The 15915-nt window shown below is 43.5% G+C and overlaps 1 protein-coding gene across 8 annotated transcripts in view; it reads left to right on the top strand.

The window, feature by feature from the left end:
* The first annotated feature begins 367 nt into the window (after positions 1-367).
* Positions 368-15915, top strand: part of ITSN2 (intersectin 2) — a 58971-nt gene continuing 43423 nt past the window's right edge. For 4 of the 8 annotated variants that reach the window (XM_015859541.2, XM_015859536.2, XM_032443410.1 and 1 more), the window contains exons 1-2: positions 368-468; positions 6193-6256. In XM_015859541.2, the coding sequence (XP_015715027.1) occupies positions 6226-6256 (31 nt within the window). In that variant the 5' untranslated portion in view covers positions 368-468; positions 6193-6225. Of the gene's footprint in view, positions 512-539; positions 576-6192; positions 6257-8759; positions 8788-15915 lie in introns of those variants that run through there. The other 4 variants (XM_015859537.2, XM_015859539.2, XM_015859538.2 and 1 more) reach the window with 4 other exon arrangements.

The following is a 15915-nucleotide window of genomic DNA, read 5'->3' as shown; positions in this document are numbered from 1 at the left end:
CCAAACATGGTACAATAACATGACTGAGCGGGATGGGGATGAATTGCACAAGGTGCCACAAAGTGGAGAACCTGAACGAATGAGTCACCTGAAAAATCAGTTCTCGGCTATGGTATGTAATTATCCACACAGCAAAAAAGCAGCAGGAAGACGCTCATCTTTGGTACGTAGCAAGCTACACGATAGAGAAGCCGTAGAATGGAGCCTACCACTGCACACAGCTCCTAAAGACCGGCAGGAGGTTGGAATTAGGGGGTTATATTATATATTAGGGAGTCTCAGAGCTCCGCCGTCCCTCGGTCAGCAGCACAAGGCACCCACAGCTCCCTGTGGGGAACTACTCCAAGCCGAGCGCCCGGCGGCGCCCTCAGCCCACAGCGGGCGGCCCCCGCCCCCGCCGCCATGTTGTGGGGCGGCCAAGGAGGAGGCGGCGCGGTGCGGAGCGGGCGCTCCCGGGAGGAGCAACAGGTACCGGCGGCTGATCCTGTGTGGACCGGGGGGACGGAGGGGGGTAAGCGGCGGGGATGTCAGCACGGAGGGGCCGGGAGCCGATCTGAGGTAGCGTGGGGTGGGAGGTGAGTTGGACGGGGCGCTGTGTTGTGTCGCTGCTGTGAGAAGCTGCAGCTCGGGGGGACTGAAGTTGGTGGCAGTTCGTCGTGTGGGCGGAAGAAAAAGCGACGTAGTTTGCTTGGAAATTCATAAGGCTTCACCCGTGATAAACACCTGAATCCACCAGTGATGGTTAGAAGTAATGAGCCGTAGCAGCTAATTGGGTAAATTGGGTGCTGGCTGAGCTTCATTCTTGCGCTAAGCTTCATTTTTGTGCTCTTGCTTTACTTCCCTTTGGGTTTCGGTTGTTTGGTGGTTGCTTTTTGTTCCTCCCCCGACTAAATTATGGTGTTTCACACCACTCCGGGTCCTTGGTTGGATCTCAGGCCCTATGTGACGTTCAGGGTATGAAGAGCATCCCCACAGGTATAGGTTCAGGCTGCTCTTTGCTATGGAGAGACTTTTGGCCCATCTCCTCAATTAGGTGCCAGAATTAGATCAAGTGAGTACGATTTTCCTTTTAATTACTACCCTGAGGGAACTGCATGTATTTTTTGTCTTCCTTCTCCTGTCTGTACAGGATCAAGGATATGAGATATATCAGAGTAACAGCTCAGTGTGGGACGTAATGTTCCCATAGCGTTATTGTTTGTGGGGTTGTCCATTGCAGGTATTTCACACTGTCTGTGCCTTATGGGCTTTCTTACCACTCTGATTGTGAGCAGAGAGAGATTAAGATCAAGGCAGAACTGAGTTCTTAATGACTTCGAACTGTGTTGCTGAGGAAAAGCTTTATTCACTTCCAGGTATTACAGCAAAGGGGACCATAGCGAGTCTCACAGGTTTATTTACAGATAATTCTTGTGGTCTTTAACAGCAAAAAGCAAATTGATTGTGTTCTGGACCAAAGTAGCAGCCATCAAAAATGAAGTTAAACCATACATCCTCATTTTTTAATGCTTGTTTCTGGCCTGTTTTCACTTGGAAGGAAATACCTCAGATATCTTTTGATTTAAATACCTTTAAACTGCTTCCATTTGCTTCTGTTTCCTTCCAATGTCATCGCAGAAGAATTTAGTTTGGAACTGACTTCTGGAGGTGGAGGTGGTGCTGTCCAACGCCAGCTAGAAGCAGGGCCAGCTCAGCTCAGCATCCAGCCATGTCGGAAATGCCTCTGGGGTGGAGATCCTCAGCCTCATAAAAGCTGTTGGAGAGTCAAAATGAGCAGCACCTGCTGCTCTCTCCTCATCCCCAGAGCACTCAGATCAGAACAGAAGGCAGTCAGGTGGACCAGGAGTAGCTGTTTGTGGTCACCTTATTGGTCAAGCATCTATACATGGCTACAATAGGATATCCTCCTTAATCTTTCAAAGGACTGATGTCAGAATTGCAGCCTTTTACATGGCTGCATTGTACCTCTTGCCCAGCTGGAAGGTGGGTGCGATACTTGTCTTTTTCCAGGCACCAGAACCTTTCCAAAGCCTCAAAGTCTTGCTGTGACCTCAGCTCATGTTATTGGCAGCATTGGGCCCAGCTCTGTTCCACGCATAGCATCTGCTGTATTACCTTTTCTATGACTTATTTCGCTGGCACGTTGTGCTTTTGGTCACTGACGAACCCATCTATCAGGGTTTTAATTTATTCTCAACCTTTTTCTAGAAACCAAGGGAGCTGATTTTATTTCATAAGGCATTTTTGATTCCTTACACAGTCCCACATTGCTGCATTGCATATTGCAGCATGATGCTGCAATGACTTGCTTTCCTGGTGCCTTTAGCACCAAATATTGATAAGACACATAAGATAGAAATCAGGAAAGAAACGTGAAGCTGATGCAGCTTCATTTCTGCTGAAATTCAGCATGTTTGATGCTTTGTTTTGGTCATCTCAGTCTGGCAGAGCTGGCTGCTATTGGGATGGGTTGAGCTGGTTGTGTGCAGTGAGCGCTGCCTTGTGTAATTCTTGCTCTCAAAATACCACGTGAAATTCAGATGATGTAACGTGATGATGGAATAATTCGCTGGAATTGCTTAATAGGGAACAATTATCTGTGAATCACAGAATGACCCGGGTTGGAAGGGACCTCAAGGATCATGTAGTTCCAACCCTCCTGCCTGGCAGGGCCACCAAACATACACCTTTACTAGATCAGGTTGCCAAGGAGACCCCATAGATCCCCATAGAGACCCCATAGATCAGGTTGCCCAGGGCCCCATCCAACCTGGCCTTGAACACCTCCAAGGACGGGGCNCTTGAACACCTCCAAGGACGGGGCATCCACAACCTCCCTGGGCAGCCTGTTCCAGGGCCTAACCACTCTCCTAGTGAAGAACTTCCCCCTAACATCCAACCTAAATCTTCCCTCTTTTAACTTAAAACCATTTCCCCATGTCCTGCTATATGAGAGCTATATTAATTTTGCTTTGCAGTTACAAGGTGTAGAAAAAGCATTGTTGGGCCAGCGCTGCTTTGGGATTGAAGTACCAAGGGAAGCAAATGGGATGGGAAGAGTGTTGGTGTTGTCAGGGGTTGTTCCTTCAGCTCAGAGTTTACTCCTCTAGTAACAAGTTTTGGTGCTGATGCAAGTGGAGCTTCTGAAACACTGTGGCCTCAGTCCTGAGTGCTTGTGATTCAACAGTATGTGAAGCAACGCTTGGGAAGAACAGGAAATGGGAGTTACTCCTCTTTGTTTCTATAAATACGCCAATTGCAGTGTAAAAGAATTACTTATTATGGCTATACTAAAAATCGGAGCTGATTTCCAATGATGCGACTCTACCTTAGTTCTCAGAGGTCAAGAATTTTGACATTAAATATTTAAGTATTTTTTCTTTCCATCTACACTGTTAATGCATTCATGTTAATAAGAATTTAGTAAGATCAAACTGTCTTTCTAACTACATATGGTTTAGTTCATTGGGTCTTCACCCAACATTGAGATGAATCATAGAATGGCCTTGGTTGAAAAGGCCCACAATGATCATCCAGTTTCAACCTCTCTGCCATGTACAGGGTCACCAACCAGCAGACCAAGATGCCCTGAGCCACATCCAGCCTGGCCTTGAATGCCTGCAGGGATGGGGCATCCACAGCCTCCTTGGGCAACATGTTCCACCGTGCGCTGGTAGAGAATTAAAGCTGAAAACAGCATCTCAAAATGGGATCTGCAAGAGGGAGAGTACTGAGTGCAGTCATGCAAATGAGGAAGTAGGAAGCGAGAAAGAGGAGTGTATTTTAAGTTACCACCCATTCAGGAGCAAATGTATCACTTTCAGTTCTCTGCGATGGCTTCAACCGACAGCCTGGATTTCCTTCAAAGCGTCTTTGCAAAGAAGAATCAAAGCTGAGACAGCATGAGGAGACGGGGATCTGTGTCTTAGCTTAGTGACACAGGTATTCACACAGCAAGGTGAAGTCCTGAGCTTGCATTGCTCCTCTGAACTCTGTGCATGGGCTTCCTTAAATGCCAGTGCAATAAAATGTGGGAGTGTCTGAGAGTGGCTTTATGTCTCTCCAGACGGAGCTGAGCTGAGTCTTGTTCTTTTGAATGGCTTCTGAAAACCTGTGGGTAAAAATACCTATTAATAATGGTAAAGAAAATAGCAAGCCCATTGCAGTTATGTTTCGCCATCACGATGACTATACTGGGATCCTGCTACTGCAGGGAGGGTGTAAACCAGAAAGTACAGAACAGTAGGCACGGGAAATGATATGTAATTAGCTCAGTAGCAAATAGCTGTAATTATGCTTTTTTTGCAGAAAATACTCATCAGATGCAATGTTTCCTAATTGTTCTTACAGCAGAAATGTGCAGTACAGCTTCCTGCAGCCCTTGAGAAAGGCAGAAAAGCGGTAGAGGTGTCCAGATGTGTTGCTTCTGTAGTGTTTGCTGCCTTCCATTAACACCTGGGTTGACTGAACCAGGTACTTCCAGACCTTAATTCCAGCTGAAACCATGCACCTGTGGTTTCCCTTCTTGTATTGAGGAAGGGAGCAGAAGCTGCACTTTTTTCATCTTTATGGTCTGTTTAGGCTACTGATCACCATCCACGTGTGCATGCAGAGGAGCCTAGTGCAGGCCTGCTGTCTCACAGCAACAATTATCAATTAAAATTAGCTTTTAAGGTAAGGTATAGTTGAGATTCTAGGAGCATCAGAGCATGGCAGAGAAGCTTTGCTCATTTAAGCCCATTAACAATCCAGCTTGCTTTTCCCACTCGCAGCTGAGAGTGTAGGAAGCTCAATGTATATGAGCCACTCATATGCATCATCTGACCCAAGGGCTGCAAAGTCTCTGCAGCTGACTTGAAGAAAATCTATCATGAGATTTCTGGGCTTTAGAAGTGAATCTGTGTTGCTGTGCTGTGCTTTGCTCTGCAGCTCCTTGGGGGTGTTGCTCAGCATCCTGCTGCTCTCCTGCCTTCAGGTTCTCCCCTGGCCCTCCTGGCAGAACAGCTTCTGCAGCAAGGCGTGCTGTAGCAGTGTTTAATAACATTGGAAGCATTTGTCAGGAGAGCTATTCATAGATCTCAAGTGTCTCTTCCTGGTAGGGCCTAGGAAGGGTTGCTGCAAGCAGCCTAAAAATACCCAAATTCATTTTAGAATTCCTCTCTTGGAATAGATCCAGGCTTCCTTTTTTCATCTTTCTGCAGCTGATGCCAAATGTGACCCTGAGAGATCACTTGGACTCGTCTGCTGTTTCCATTTCTGTATATGTGTGTGTGCATTCTCTATGTGTGCATACATACCCAGTTGTGTATCTTATGTATATCCTACATAAGTGACATTTTATATACATAATATGTATGTATCTATGTATATATATAACACACTGCAGAGCGGCATCATGAGGATACTTGACATTTGTGGGTATTTTCAAATCTCCTAATGAAACTGTTCTGTGATGTGTCACATCTAAAACATGTATATGTTGTTCTTCCCTTGCTGGGCAGTTATATGAGCAATGCAGAGTGAGTTAACTTTGGACGCCGTATCTTCTTAGCTCATTTTGGGGTAGCCCGGCATACACGTGGCTGGGATGTTTATAAGTGACCTAGTGGGAATGAATGGATGGCATCCCATCACGGTCACCTGATTTCACATGTCATTTTTAGGGCGCATAAGCATATGAATAATAGGTATTAAAGCGGATTTACAAATAACGGTGTGTAAACATACAGAGGCAGGATTGTTAACATTGGACCCCGTGCAGGTTTTCTGTACTGTGCAGTACAGAAGCATTCCATATGGAGCTGCAGGTGAACCTTATAGTGACAGGCACAAGTAACACCAGGGACCATGCTTAGGGCATGCAGGCCTTCCCCTTGCCAAGAGAGGGCTGCACCCCACACTGCATGCCCTGAAGCATCTGTTCATGGGGGCTGATAAGCAGTCGGGACTGTTTGCCTTTAAGAATGTGCCGCTAGGTTCAAGACTGCAAGAAATAATAAAAAAAAAATCAAACAATCCCCCACCCCCTCCCAAATGTAAATTCAGCTTGTTCAGCAGCAGCGTGAAGCCCTGCATTGTTTGCTGTCGGAAGTGGGAGCTGAAGGGGACAGCCGTTCCCCCTGCTCAGTGGGAGCACGCAGCGACGTTTTGCCCTTGTTGCATTATTAATGGCACGATGTTTTTATGTTGCAGATGGCTGAGAGCTAGCAAGGCACTTTCAGGACCATGATGGCTCAGTTTCCCATGGCTGTGAACGGTGAGTAGTTCAGTTCTGGTTCTTTAGGTAGGGGTGGGAGCGTTTGTTTTTATTTCTTGTTGAAATGAGAAAAGAGCTGCAGCGTTGTAGTTTGCTGCAGACTGTTTCCTGTACTTCAGGTTACCTTGTAACGCTGGGATAAATTGGCTGCCAGCGTGATTGTGGCATGATTTAGATACAGAACTGCCTGGAGCATCTAGAAATCTCAGATCATTCAAAGGGGTGAGGGATGTGGGTCTTGTGTTGTGAGCACTGACTGATTGCAAGGGGGAATATGCAAAGTAATAGTTGATTTGGCTTGCATACCTTTTATGTTATGTAATGCAGCAGAAAATTTGTTTCATTATAGTGTACTGCTTAAGCTGAAATAGTTGAATGCATTAATCAGTTTACTGTGTTAACTAAAATAATCTTTCTTTAAAAAAAATAAGTCTAATTTAAGTACCTTCCTCTTGATTCTGCTCTGTGGAAACTTGTGGGTTTGTTTCTAGATGATTCTCTTTTAAAGATGGATGAGAGACCAGAGTTTACAATTGTTTGTGTGTATATATATATATGGTGGAGCTCATTAATTCTAAAGCAAGCTTCGTTGTGGAGGCAAAAGTTGCAGCTGGCTGCTGAGAAATGTTATGTTTATGTGCTGTTGTTTGCAGAGCTGGCCTAAATGGAAAGACAAATATAGGAACAATGCTATGTGCTTCAGATATTCTAGAGAGGGAGTTGAATGATAAAGGTGTTTCTTCTCTCTCTTTGAAGGTTAATGCAGGACTAGGGTGGGGGAGGGGGTGTCTTCACTTAACCAGCTTAGAAAATCATTGCTGCTAAAATGAATGAAGTAGAGAAAGCAAGGTGTTTCTTAGCCAAAGGAAAGTGCTCAGAACTCAGCTGCTTTACGCGTTTCATATGTGCATAAAACACCTTTTTTTATACAGACAGTTGCAGTCTGATCTGGACTTTGTTCCACGGCCTTAAAAAGAGAAGTAAAAGGAGTCAACATATTGCATATTATAGCAAAAAACCTATGTATCACTTCCACTTCTTGGGCATCATGGAAAAACGGTTTTCTTATTGTGTGCTCTTTGCTCCCCAACTTAAACACAAAATGCTCTTTAGAGAAGATGTAGATTTGTGCTCTTGTCCATCCCTGTGGTTGATTTACATATGGGCTTTTCAGTTTGGCTCTTTCCTCTTTGGTTCTGGTGGAGGACTGCAGGTATTTGACAGCAGCGATCACGTGCATGACTTGAACTCAGAAAGATGTTAATTTGGGAGAGTGTGGTGCTCTTCATCTGGAATCCCTTGCACGGTTCTTCCCATCAGCTCAGAAGGGAACTTGGCCAAAAGGTGCAGTTTAGTTGTGTCAAGGCATGAGTTGCACTGTGTTGAAATACTTAGTAAGAAAATGATACAGCAGGCAGCAGTTAAGCTCGTAGTGTATTTGAATGACTGTGTGTGGTTTTGCAATGATATTTCTCATGAGAATTGATGAAATTTGAAACAAACAAGGCACGAAAAAAAGGAGTTGTTTTAATGTGTTTTATGGATAAATATTGAGCAATTCTTAGTGCTGAAACTGTTCTGTAATCTGTGTTCCTCTTCCCTGCTACTTCCTACTACTGTTTGCATTCGAAGTAGATCACCTACATTTAACACTCACTGCAAACCTCTAATTATGGCATTAGACATTGGTAATGACTTCAAGCATTGGATGAAGAATGAGGTTATGCATGAGGCAATAAAACCTGTAGGCAGTTCTGCAGCCCACGTGGAGAGCACTGGCTGCCTGCCATGGGGCACTGACCCTTTGTTTTGTTCTCTACTAGGGGAATATTGTGGTTTTTCTTCTGGGGGAAGAACCTCGTGTTCTTATCAGGGTGCAAAGTCTTAGCTTTTAGATTATTAATTACAGAAGTAGTTTCTGTTTCAGAACTATTTTTGTTGTTTGGTGTTAAAAGTGAGCAGATAGTCTGTGTGTGTATGCAGGTGACTAATTACATGGTACAGGATGACACCGGGTTTGAGAACTGTTGGGTTCAAGTGACAAGGTGAGGTACTTAGATAATCTCAAACAATGTGAGAAGAGGCTGCGGCACCTTGTTTTCCATCTGAGCAGAGAAAGGGAAGAAGGTTAACTCAACTGCTGGAGTTCCAGTTCAGAGGCTTGAATTCATGGAGGGCACCTTGGGTGCTCTCTGAGAACAGGTTGTCAAGACTGCAGCCTGAGCCATGTGGCTGACAGCCAAGCTGCATATTGGGCTGAGAACTGTCATATTCTTTTCTAATTCTGTGGTTACACATAAACTTTAGCTTGGTGGGGCCTTCTGTGCTCCTGGGACACACACGCTTGCTAAACCACTAACCTTTCCTCTCTATAAATACACAAGTACACAGTAAACATCTACAGAGGAGTTCCCTTTGACCTTCCATTTCTGTCCAAGGTGACCTTTGTGGGTGCGTTACAAACAGGCTGGGAATGTGAAGAGGAAAAGCAGGACTTGAAGACTTTATGGAACTCATGATGCATCTGCCAGGTCTGACAAACTTAGGATAAATGTAAAGGTTGTGATGACTTTATATATGAACAGGCAAGACCAAGTGATGCCCTTCTGTGGAGAGGCTGCAAGTTGCAAAGCATGCATAGAGCACCAGATAGATCACAAACATTGGAGTCTATGGTGAGATCCAGGTCTAATCCAAGGAACTCATCTCAAATCCTGGTTGCTGTTCTCCGAACTCCTCTTCTGTTAGTTAGAATTTTTCAGACTGGGGCTGGATCTTGGTTTGGGGAGATTTAATCTTGACAGTCCAGCAGGAATGAGGAAGGCCTCATTCTTTGGTCTTTGCTGATCAGTATCTCACAGTTTCCTTAAGTACCATGGGAGTTTTGGGAGTGTGGTTTTCCTGTTTATGTTTTTATTTGTCCTTCCTCTTCCCTCCTACCACCTGTTTCCTTTGATATAATGTGTAGTGGTCCAACAGGAAAATACCTCTGATAAGCTGAAATGCAAAAAGTAATGCTCATAACACAATTTCACTTTCTTTTTAAGCTTAATAATTCAAGCTGGGTTTTGCCCTGTTAGTGAATTCAGTGCAGAGTGGGGTTCTGGTTCCACTGTTGTGAAGAATAATGCACTCACAGATTGTCTTCTCTATTTAAAAAGTCTATCTCAGGATCCCTGGTCTGAAATTTCTTGGAATTGGTTATTGCAGTTCAATTAAAACCTTAATGGGTGCAACATGACTCTTAACCTTGTGTGCACTGCAGATGCGGAAACTGTAGACTTGGATATCAGCAAGTGTAGATAAAGATACTGGGCTGAATTACAACTTGCAAAGGAAGCATCAGAACTTGTTCTTCCAGCTCAAGTAAGGCAAAGGAAACGAGGGAAATTCAAAGACAAAAGGACAGATATTCCATGGCCTTACTTATGTTTGTAAATTAATCCCTGGATTCTGCATGAGGACACTGGCTTTGCTTGATGCAGGGCAAACTTCATGCGTTCAAGTCAGATGGACTTACATGTTTCACTATCAAACTGTAGAACATTAGGTTTCCAGTTGCACGTCCTGTATCAGATGTGTACTATAGCTCTAAGAAGTGAGAAATGCTTCTGTAGACTTGCAGAAGTATCTTCTTCGTATGTAATTTTGGAAGTTGAAAGTAGTGAGATGTGGAGGTAAATGTTAACACAATAAAAGGAACTAGGCTTTAATGAAGGTGGCATCCCATGCTTTTCTTTAGTCTCTGAATACTGTGGGTAGGGTCAAGCAAGTCTTGTCTTCGGAGTTTATTACAGGGAGAACTGGCTGAAAGGGAGAGAAAATGGAAGTACTAGACTTGGACGTTCACTGTGGACTGTTATCCTGGGACCGAACTAACTCGTTTATTATTTATGGAAACATCATTAATACAAAGCACTTGTACGCTGGTTAGATTTTCTGATGACACAAATGTAGGAGTCATTTTCCAGGGAGGATTATTCAGGAAATGCTGCATATCGTTGGTTCACTTCCATCACGTTTCCGTTGTGCTTCCTCAAGTAGCTTTTTAGTCATGCTGCTGTAAGCTGGAAGAATTTCTGCTGTGTGCTGGGAGCTCAGGGTTCGGCTGTGACTAAAGGGGAAGATAACCGGATGTCTTCAATGGTCGTGTAATAGTTATGTAATTTGAGGGAAAGGAAATGCATCGTAGAATGGGATGGTGAAATAGGTGACACTGTGTGCTGTTGCATAATGCAATGCAGTAAGGCTGTCCAAGGGAGGTGTTCCAGAACCATGGACAGTGGGCACAGTGGGGTGGGTTGGGGTTGGACTTGGTGATCTTAGTGGTAGCACAAAGATCAATATTGATCACAGAGTAGCTGGGTTGGAAGGGACCTCAAGGATCATGAAGCTCCAACCTCCTATGAATCAGCTGTTAGTGCTTTGGGATGGAAATCAGAATGGTTCTGGAATTCTGGTCCCTGTGGTCAGGGAGGAATCTGAACAGAATCTGAACACCATGAGACAGTGCTTGGTTTTTGGGAATGAGTTCTGTGTTGTACCTCCTCAGAGTAGCTGCAGTCCGGACATGATGATGTTGGAAGTACCTTGCAGTCCTAAACCAGCCTTCAGCTTTAGTTGGTAACTTGGCAAATATCATCCACTGAGTTACTTTAAGCTACCTTGCCTTGATGAGGTTTTACTTTTAGGACCGTGTTAGTTTCTGTAAGGTAAGACTGCACTGCGTGGGGGACCAGGGGATTCATCATCTGTAATATGTCTATAATTCAGGCTGCTTTAATCATTTTGGGTGCCAGTGAGACTTCCTCATGGTTCTGTTGTTCCTCAGAGCATATACTTAAAAAGACAAAGCAGAAAACGTAAGGGCATCAACAAATACTTCCCCAAAATGAAGCTAGAACCCAAAGGCTTCACTGTAGGGACTCAAACATCAATCAACCACATGGCAGAACTTCAGGGGGCTTTGACTATTGAATGTTTCACTCATCTTGATAGAAAGATGAGCTCCAGCATTTTGGGAATTGCACTCCTACTCTGATAAACTGCTTCATATGGTTGGTACAATGTGGGGTTGTATTTCACACTATGACAAACTGCCTTTTTAGCATCTGCTAAATACTGTGTCTTCTTGTAGTTGTTGTGGCCTATGGACTTTGAACAGGCTGGAGATAGTATTAATTGGTATTGGCAGAATGAGTTCAGGTTTAGCCCCCTAATCGTAATAGCAAGAATAAACCATTTTTAGACGTTGTCCATAGTCTGTCAAATGCATTTATACAATGCTGCAGTGTTACTTTAATTAGGGATGCTTTAGGTTTGGGCTTTTCAGTATCTTGGATCAGTTGCTGAGGACATCTGCTGTTTTTCTTACAATTGAACAACAGCCTTCAATCATAATCGAGACAGCTGGAAGGAGTGAAATGCTGGAGATCTTAAACAAGAAATGTTTGTGGGACTGAGTTTCTTACCAGTTCACAATGAAATTATTGAGCTTATAGTTCAGAAGATGTGGTTATTTCTTTTTTTTTCCTTTTTGGTGAGGACTCATTGTCTCAAAACACCAGGGAACCCAAATCTCCAAGTGCTTGGAACCAAAACTTGTGGGCTTTTGGCTCCAGAAGTCTCCCAGATTGCTGATACCTAAAAGCTAACAGAGCACAATGGCCAAGGAAGGACTCTGTTCCTGATTCTCTTCTTTCAGTGTACGTGAGCCACCACGGAAACATGATTAGGGACTGTGATATAATCAGGTACTGAAAGTCTTAAGTTCTTAATTGAGACATTTTAAAATGTATTATATTTAAAATCAAACTCTAGCATGCCCAGAAACCATTATTTATACTGACTGTAGCTGAAGATGCTGCTAATTATTAATTATCATACTAATGAATACAGCTTAAGCAAACTTGTGTTCTTGCTTTTGTTACCTTTCTGTTTTTTTTTCCAGCTTTCCTTGCATGTTAGCTGTGTACCATGACTAGAACTTAGAAAGAAGAGGGTAGGAAGAATGGTTAGAACAGCTTCCATATGAGGAGTAATTATATTGACTGGGACTTTCCAGCTTGGAGTGATGGATACAGTAAATATGTATAGAATGATGAATGACTTTGGGAAGGTGACAAGAGAGTGTTAATTGATCTCGCATAATAGAAGAATTAACCAATATCAAATGAAAACACCATAGGCAGCTATCAAACAGAGCACTTAGTACAGCGTCAGTTAAGCACTGAAAGCTGTGGATGCCAAAAGGTGACTTGGATTCTACTTGTGATTAGATACAGATACGTTTTCATCCCATTTCATCCTGTACACGACTGGATCAGGGGCTACACTGAGGGCTGAGAAAATACAGTGAGGAAATGCCACCACAGGCTCATTCCATGATTTCCTTCCATGCCAGGTGTTGGGCTTGGGAGCTGGCTGCTTAGCGAGGTGAATAGTTGGTCTGAGCTGGCAGTCGTTACCATGGCTTATTTCTTAAATTACCTCCTAATTTGTTTTATTCCACAGATTGCTCAGGAAATGCCTCTTCATTTTTCCTTCTGTCTCACCCTTCCTGTCTGGGTTTTTCTCAGTTTGGTGGTGGTTCTTTTTTCCTCTTAGTCTCACACTTCCTCTTCCAGTCTGAGAAACTGGAAATATGAAGATAATAACTACAGAAGTTGCTGTAAAGGTTATAATATTATTTGAACAAAGTCCTGCTCTCATTTGATGTCAGCTCCTGTTGTTGTAAGAGGATCGTTTCCTTTCCTCAACCTAATTTCAAGGATCGTTTTGCATCTTCTACTGACCTGAATCTTATTAGTTTTGCTGCATTCCACAGAGATTTGCTAGACAATGATTAAACAAATTGTCCTTTTGTAACTTTTCAATTAATTAGTAGGGTTTTTCTGAATGCTGGTGGGCAGCAGTATAAAAAGAATCCACCTTGAGTAATGAAAGGCTTTAATCTAAGCACCGACAGGTTTTCCTTCTGAACGGTGCTGATGAAAAGCTTTTATTTTCCTTATTAAACACTTTGAGTCTACAGGTTGATGGCAGTTCACCCAGAAGAGCTGCTGGCTTACCCTAAACTGAAGGATAAGCGTATCTTCCAACTTCTGTGTCATGTTGCGCCAAGGAAGGTTGAAGAGGTTGCCAGCTGCAAGTATGCTTATACCAGCAACAGATGGAGGCAGGCTTTGCCTCCCAGGGTATGGGAGAATGTGGCAGAGGACCCTCCGTTTTACGTTGTGATCGCATTTCACAGAATCACAGAATGACCCGGGTTGGAAGGGACCTCAAGGATCATGTAGTTCCAACCCCCCTGCCTAGCAGGGCCACCAAACATACACCTTTACTAGATCAGGTTGCCCAGGGCCCCGTCCAACCTGGCCTTGAACACCTCCAAGGACGGGGCATCCACAACCTCCCTGGGCAGCCTGTTCCAGGGCCTAACCACTCTCCTAGTGAAGAACTTCCCCCTAACATCCAACCTAAATCTTCCCTCTTTTAACTTAAAACCATTTCCCCTTGTCCTGCTATTGTCAGCTCTTTCCAAGAGTTTACTCCCCTCCTGGGAGTAAGTTCCCAGGTATTGAAAGGCTGCAATGAGATGTTCAAATACCTTCCACTGAGAAGTACTTGGTAGTTATTGCTGCTACTGAACTGAGATCTGGGGAAGGCTAGTCAAGATATCTCGTCTCGTTAAAACTTCATAAAACACCATTGGATGAGCTGACACAAATGCTAGAACCAGCTATCATAAAAGGCAGCACACCAGTGTGCACTTAAAGAGCATGATCATGTTTATACTCATGTTGTCATCCATTCTCGCATTAGTGGAGCTGTGACAGAACTCCAAAAGGATCTTCATTTACTCATTTTAAAAAGGAAATTGATGCACTTTTCTCTGTATGTTTTATTTTTTTCTTTTAAAATGTTTTGTTGGGTGCATTGCATCGTGTTTCAGTGGAGTTTGGCTATAATTGAATTAAAAAGGAGCTTCTAAAAATGGATAGCCACAATGAGCTAAATGACACTGCGATTGTGTAAGTATAGTCATATCCCGTTGTTATAACCTGATAGTTTAAGTGATTTGGAATCATCAAGTTGCACTGTTAAATTCAGATAACAAGTGGATCGTCACTGTAAGCATCAGCTATAGGCTGTCTAGAGGGTTTGTAGACTGCCCTGTCTATCCCTGGAGGTGTTCAAGGCCAGGTTGGATGGGGCCAACCTGGGATCTTTGGGGTCCTTTCCAACCCAAGCCATTCTGTGATCCTGTGATGTATCTTACACTACACAAGGCGATGTGTCTTTAAGTTGTTGTAGGGATTATACTCATTCTAAAAGGAGTGCATTTCTAATTGAGATCCTGTTTACAGGGCACGTGCGTCAACAACCCCAGTATTTAATTTTAGCGAACTACTGAAGCTGAGGATTTCTAATGCACCGCAATATGTGGAAGCCCTGCACAAAACAGGGGGAGTATGAATTATACCTCGCAATGCAACATCTGCTGCTGCTTCCTTCACGTTTCTGTGAGCGTGCCCTTGAGTTAAGCAGGCGTTTCTTGGCCAGATCTGTTAACAGCCTCGCTGTGCAGAGCAGTTATTTTTGGACAGCACATCAGAGACTTTAAAAAAAAATCTTACAAGAAAATAAAATGAAACGACTCTTGGCTTCAGTGGACGCAATTCAGAGAACTTCAGTGAAAATACGAAATGGAAGGAGCTTTTTCCTACTGTTGAATGAGCTTTAGCTACAGGTGTTTCCTTTGTAACAGCTCATGTGTTAAAGAAACTGCTCAAGTTGTCCTTAAGCACAGACATGGCCTTTTCTTTTCCTCTGGCAGTCGTTGTAGTGTTGCCTTACACTCCCAGAGCCTCTGTGGTGCTTTTTGGGTAGGACAAGTAGTAGTGGGGTTAATGCGTGTGTTGGGAAGGGAGGTTGAGCGTGGGTCATGCTGTGGTCCAAGGTTAGGGGAGCTGGGAGCCAAAGATGAACAGGTAGTGTTTGGGATGGGAAGAGAAGCTACAAAAATCAAGAAAGATCAACCAAAAAAATAAGAGAAACAAGTACTGAAAATCTTAGAAATGCTGATAGGGACTCTGGGAATTCATAATAATGCTGAAGTATTGTGTGCTTGAGTCTCTTAGCATGTTTATCCAATACCAAAGAGAAATGAAAAGTATGATTCCGCACTTTGTTTGCCTCAGTTGGGGTCGTTCAGTTTGATCAGTAGTGAATATTTCTTTGGTGAGCTGAATTCCAGTCTCCCTATGTTTGTATTTGTAGTAGAGTTATCCCATCCTGTTGTACACCAAGCAGTTCTCTTGATGGGAGGCAGCAATGGATGCTCTGCGTGGTTGAGCTGTGGAAAGTCCCTAGTTATGAAGCTGTAGACAAGCTGCTGCCTGAAATTTCCCCCTTTTTAAACACAGGGATAAATATTTATTTAGGGTCATTATGAAGTTTACTGCTAGTTCTCTTTGGATGGTTAAAAAAATGGTGTGTAATCACTCATCTTCATGACTTACATATGCAGGGAGTGCTCTTCCAATTTAGTTTTATTATCTCAGTGCGGTTAATTAACTTTGTAGCACGTAGGAGCATAGTTTTTCTTAGAGATTACCAAACAAGCAGCACCAACCAGTGAAAAACACACAGTTCTC

Source organism: Coturnix japonica, chromosome 3, assembly GCF_001577835.2.
Source record: "Coturnix japonica isolate 7356 chromosome 3, Coturnix japonica 2.1, whole genome shotgun sequence".
Taxonomy (NCBI): Eukaryota; Metazoa; Chordata; class Aves; order Galliformes; family Phasianidae; genus Coturnix; species Coturnix japonica.
The sequence above is the reverse complement of the archived record's forward strand: the minus strand, read 5'-3'. Positions and strand labels throughout refer to the sequence as shown.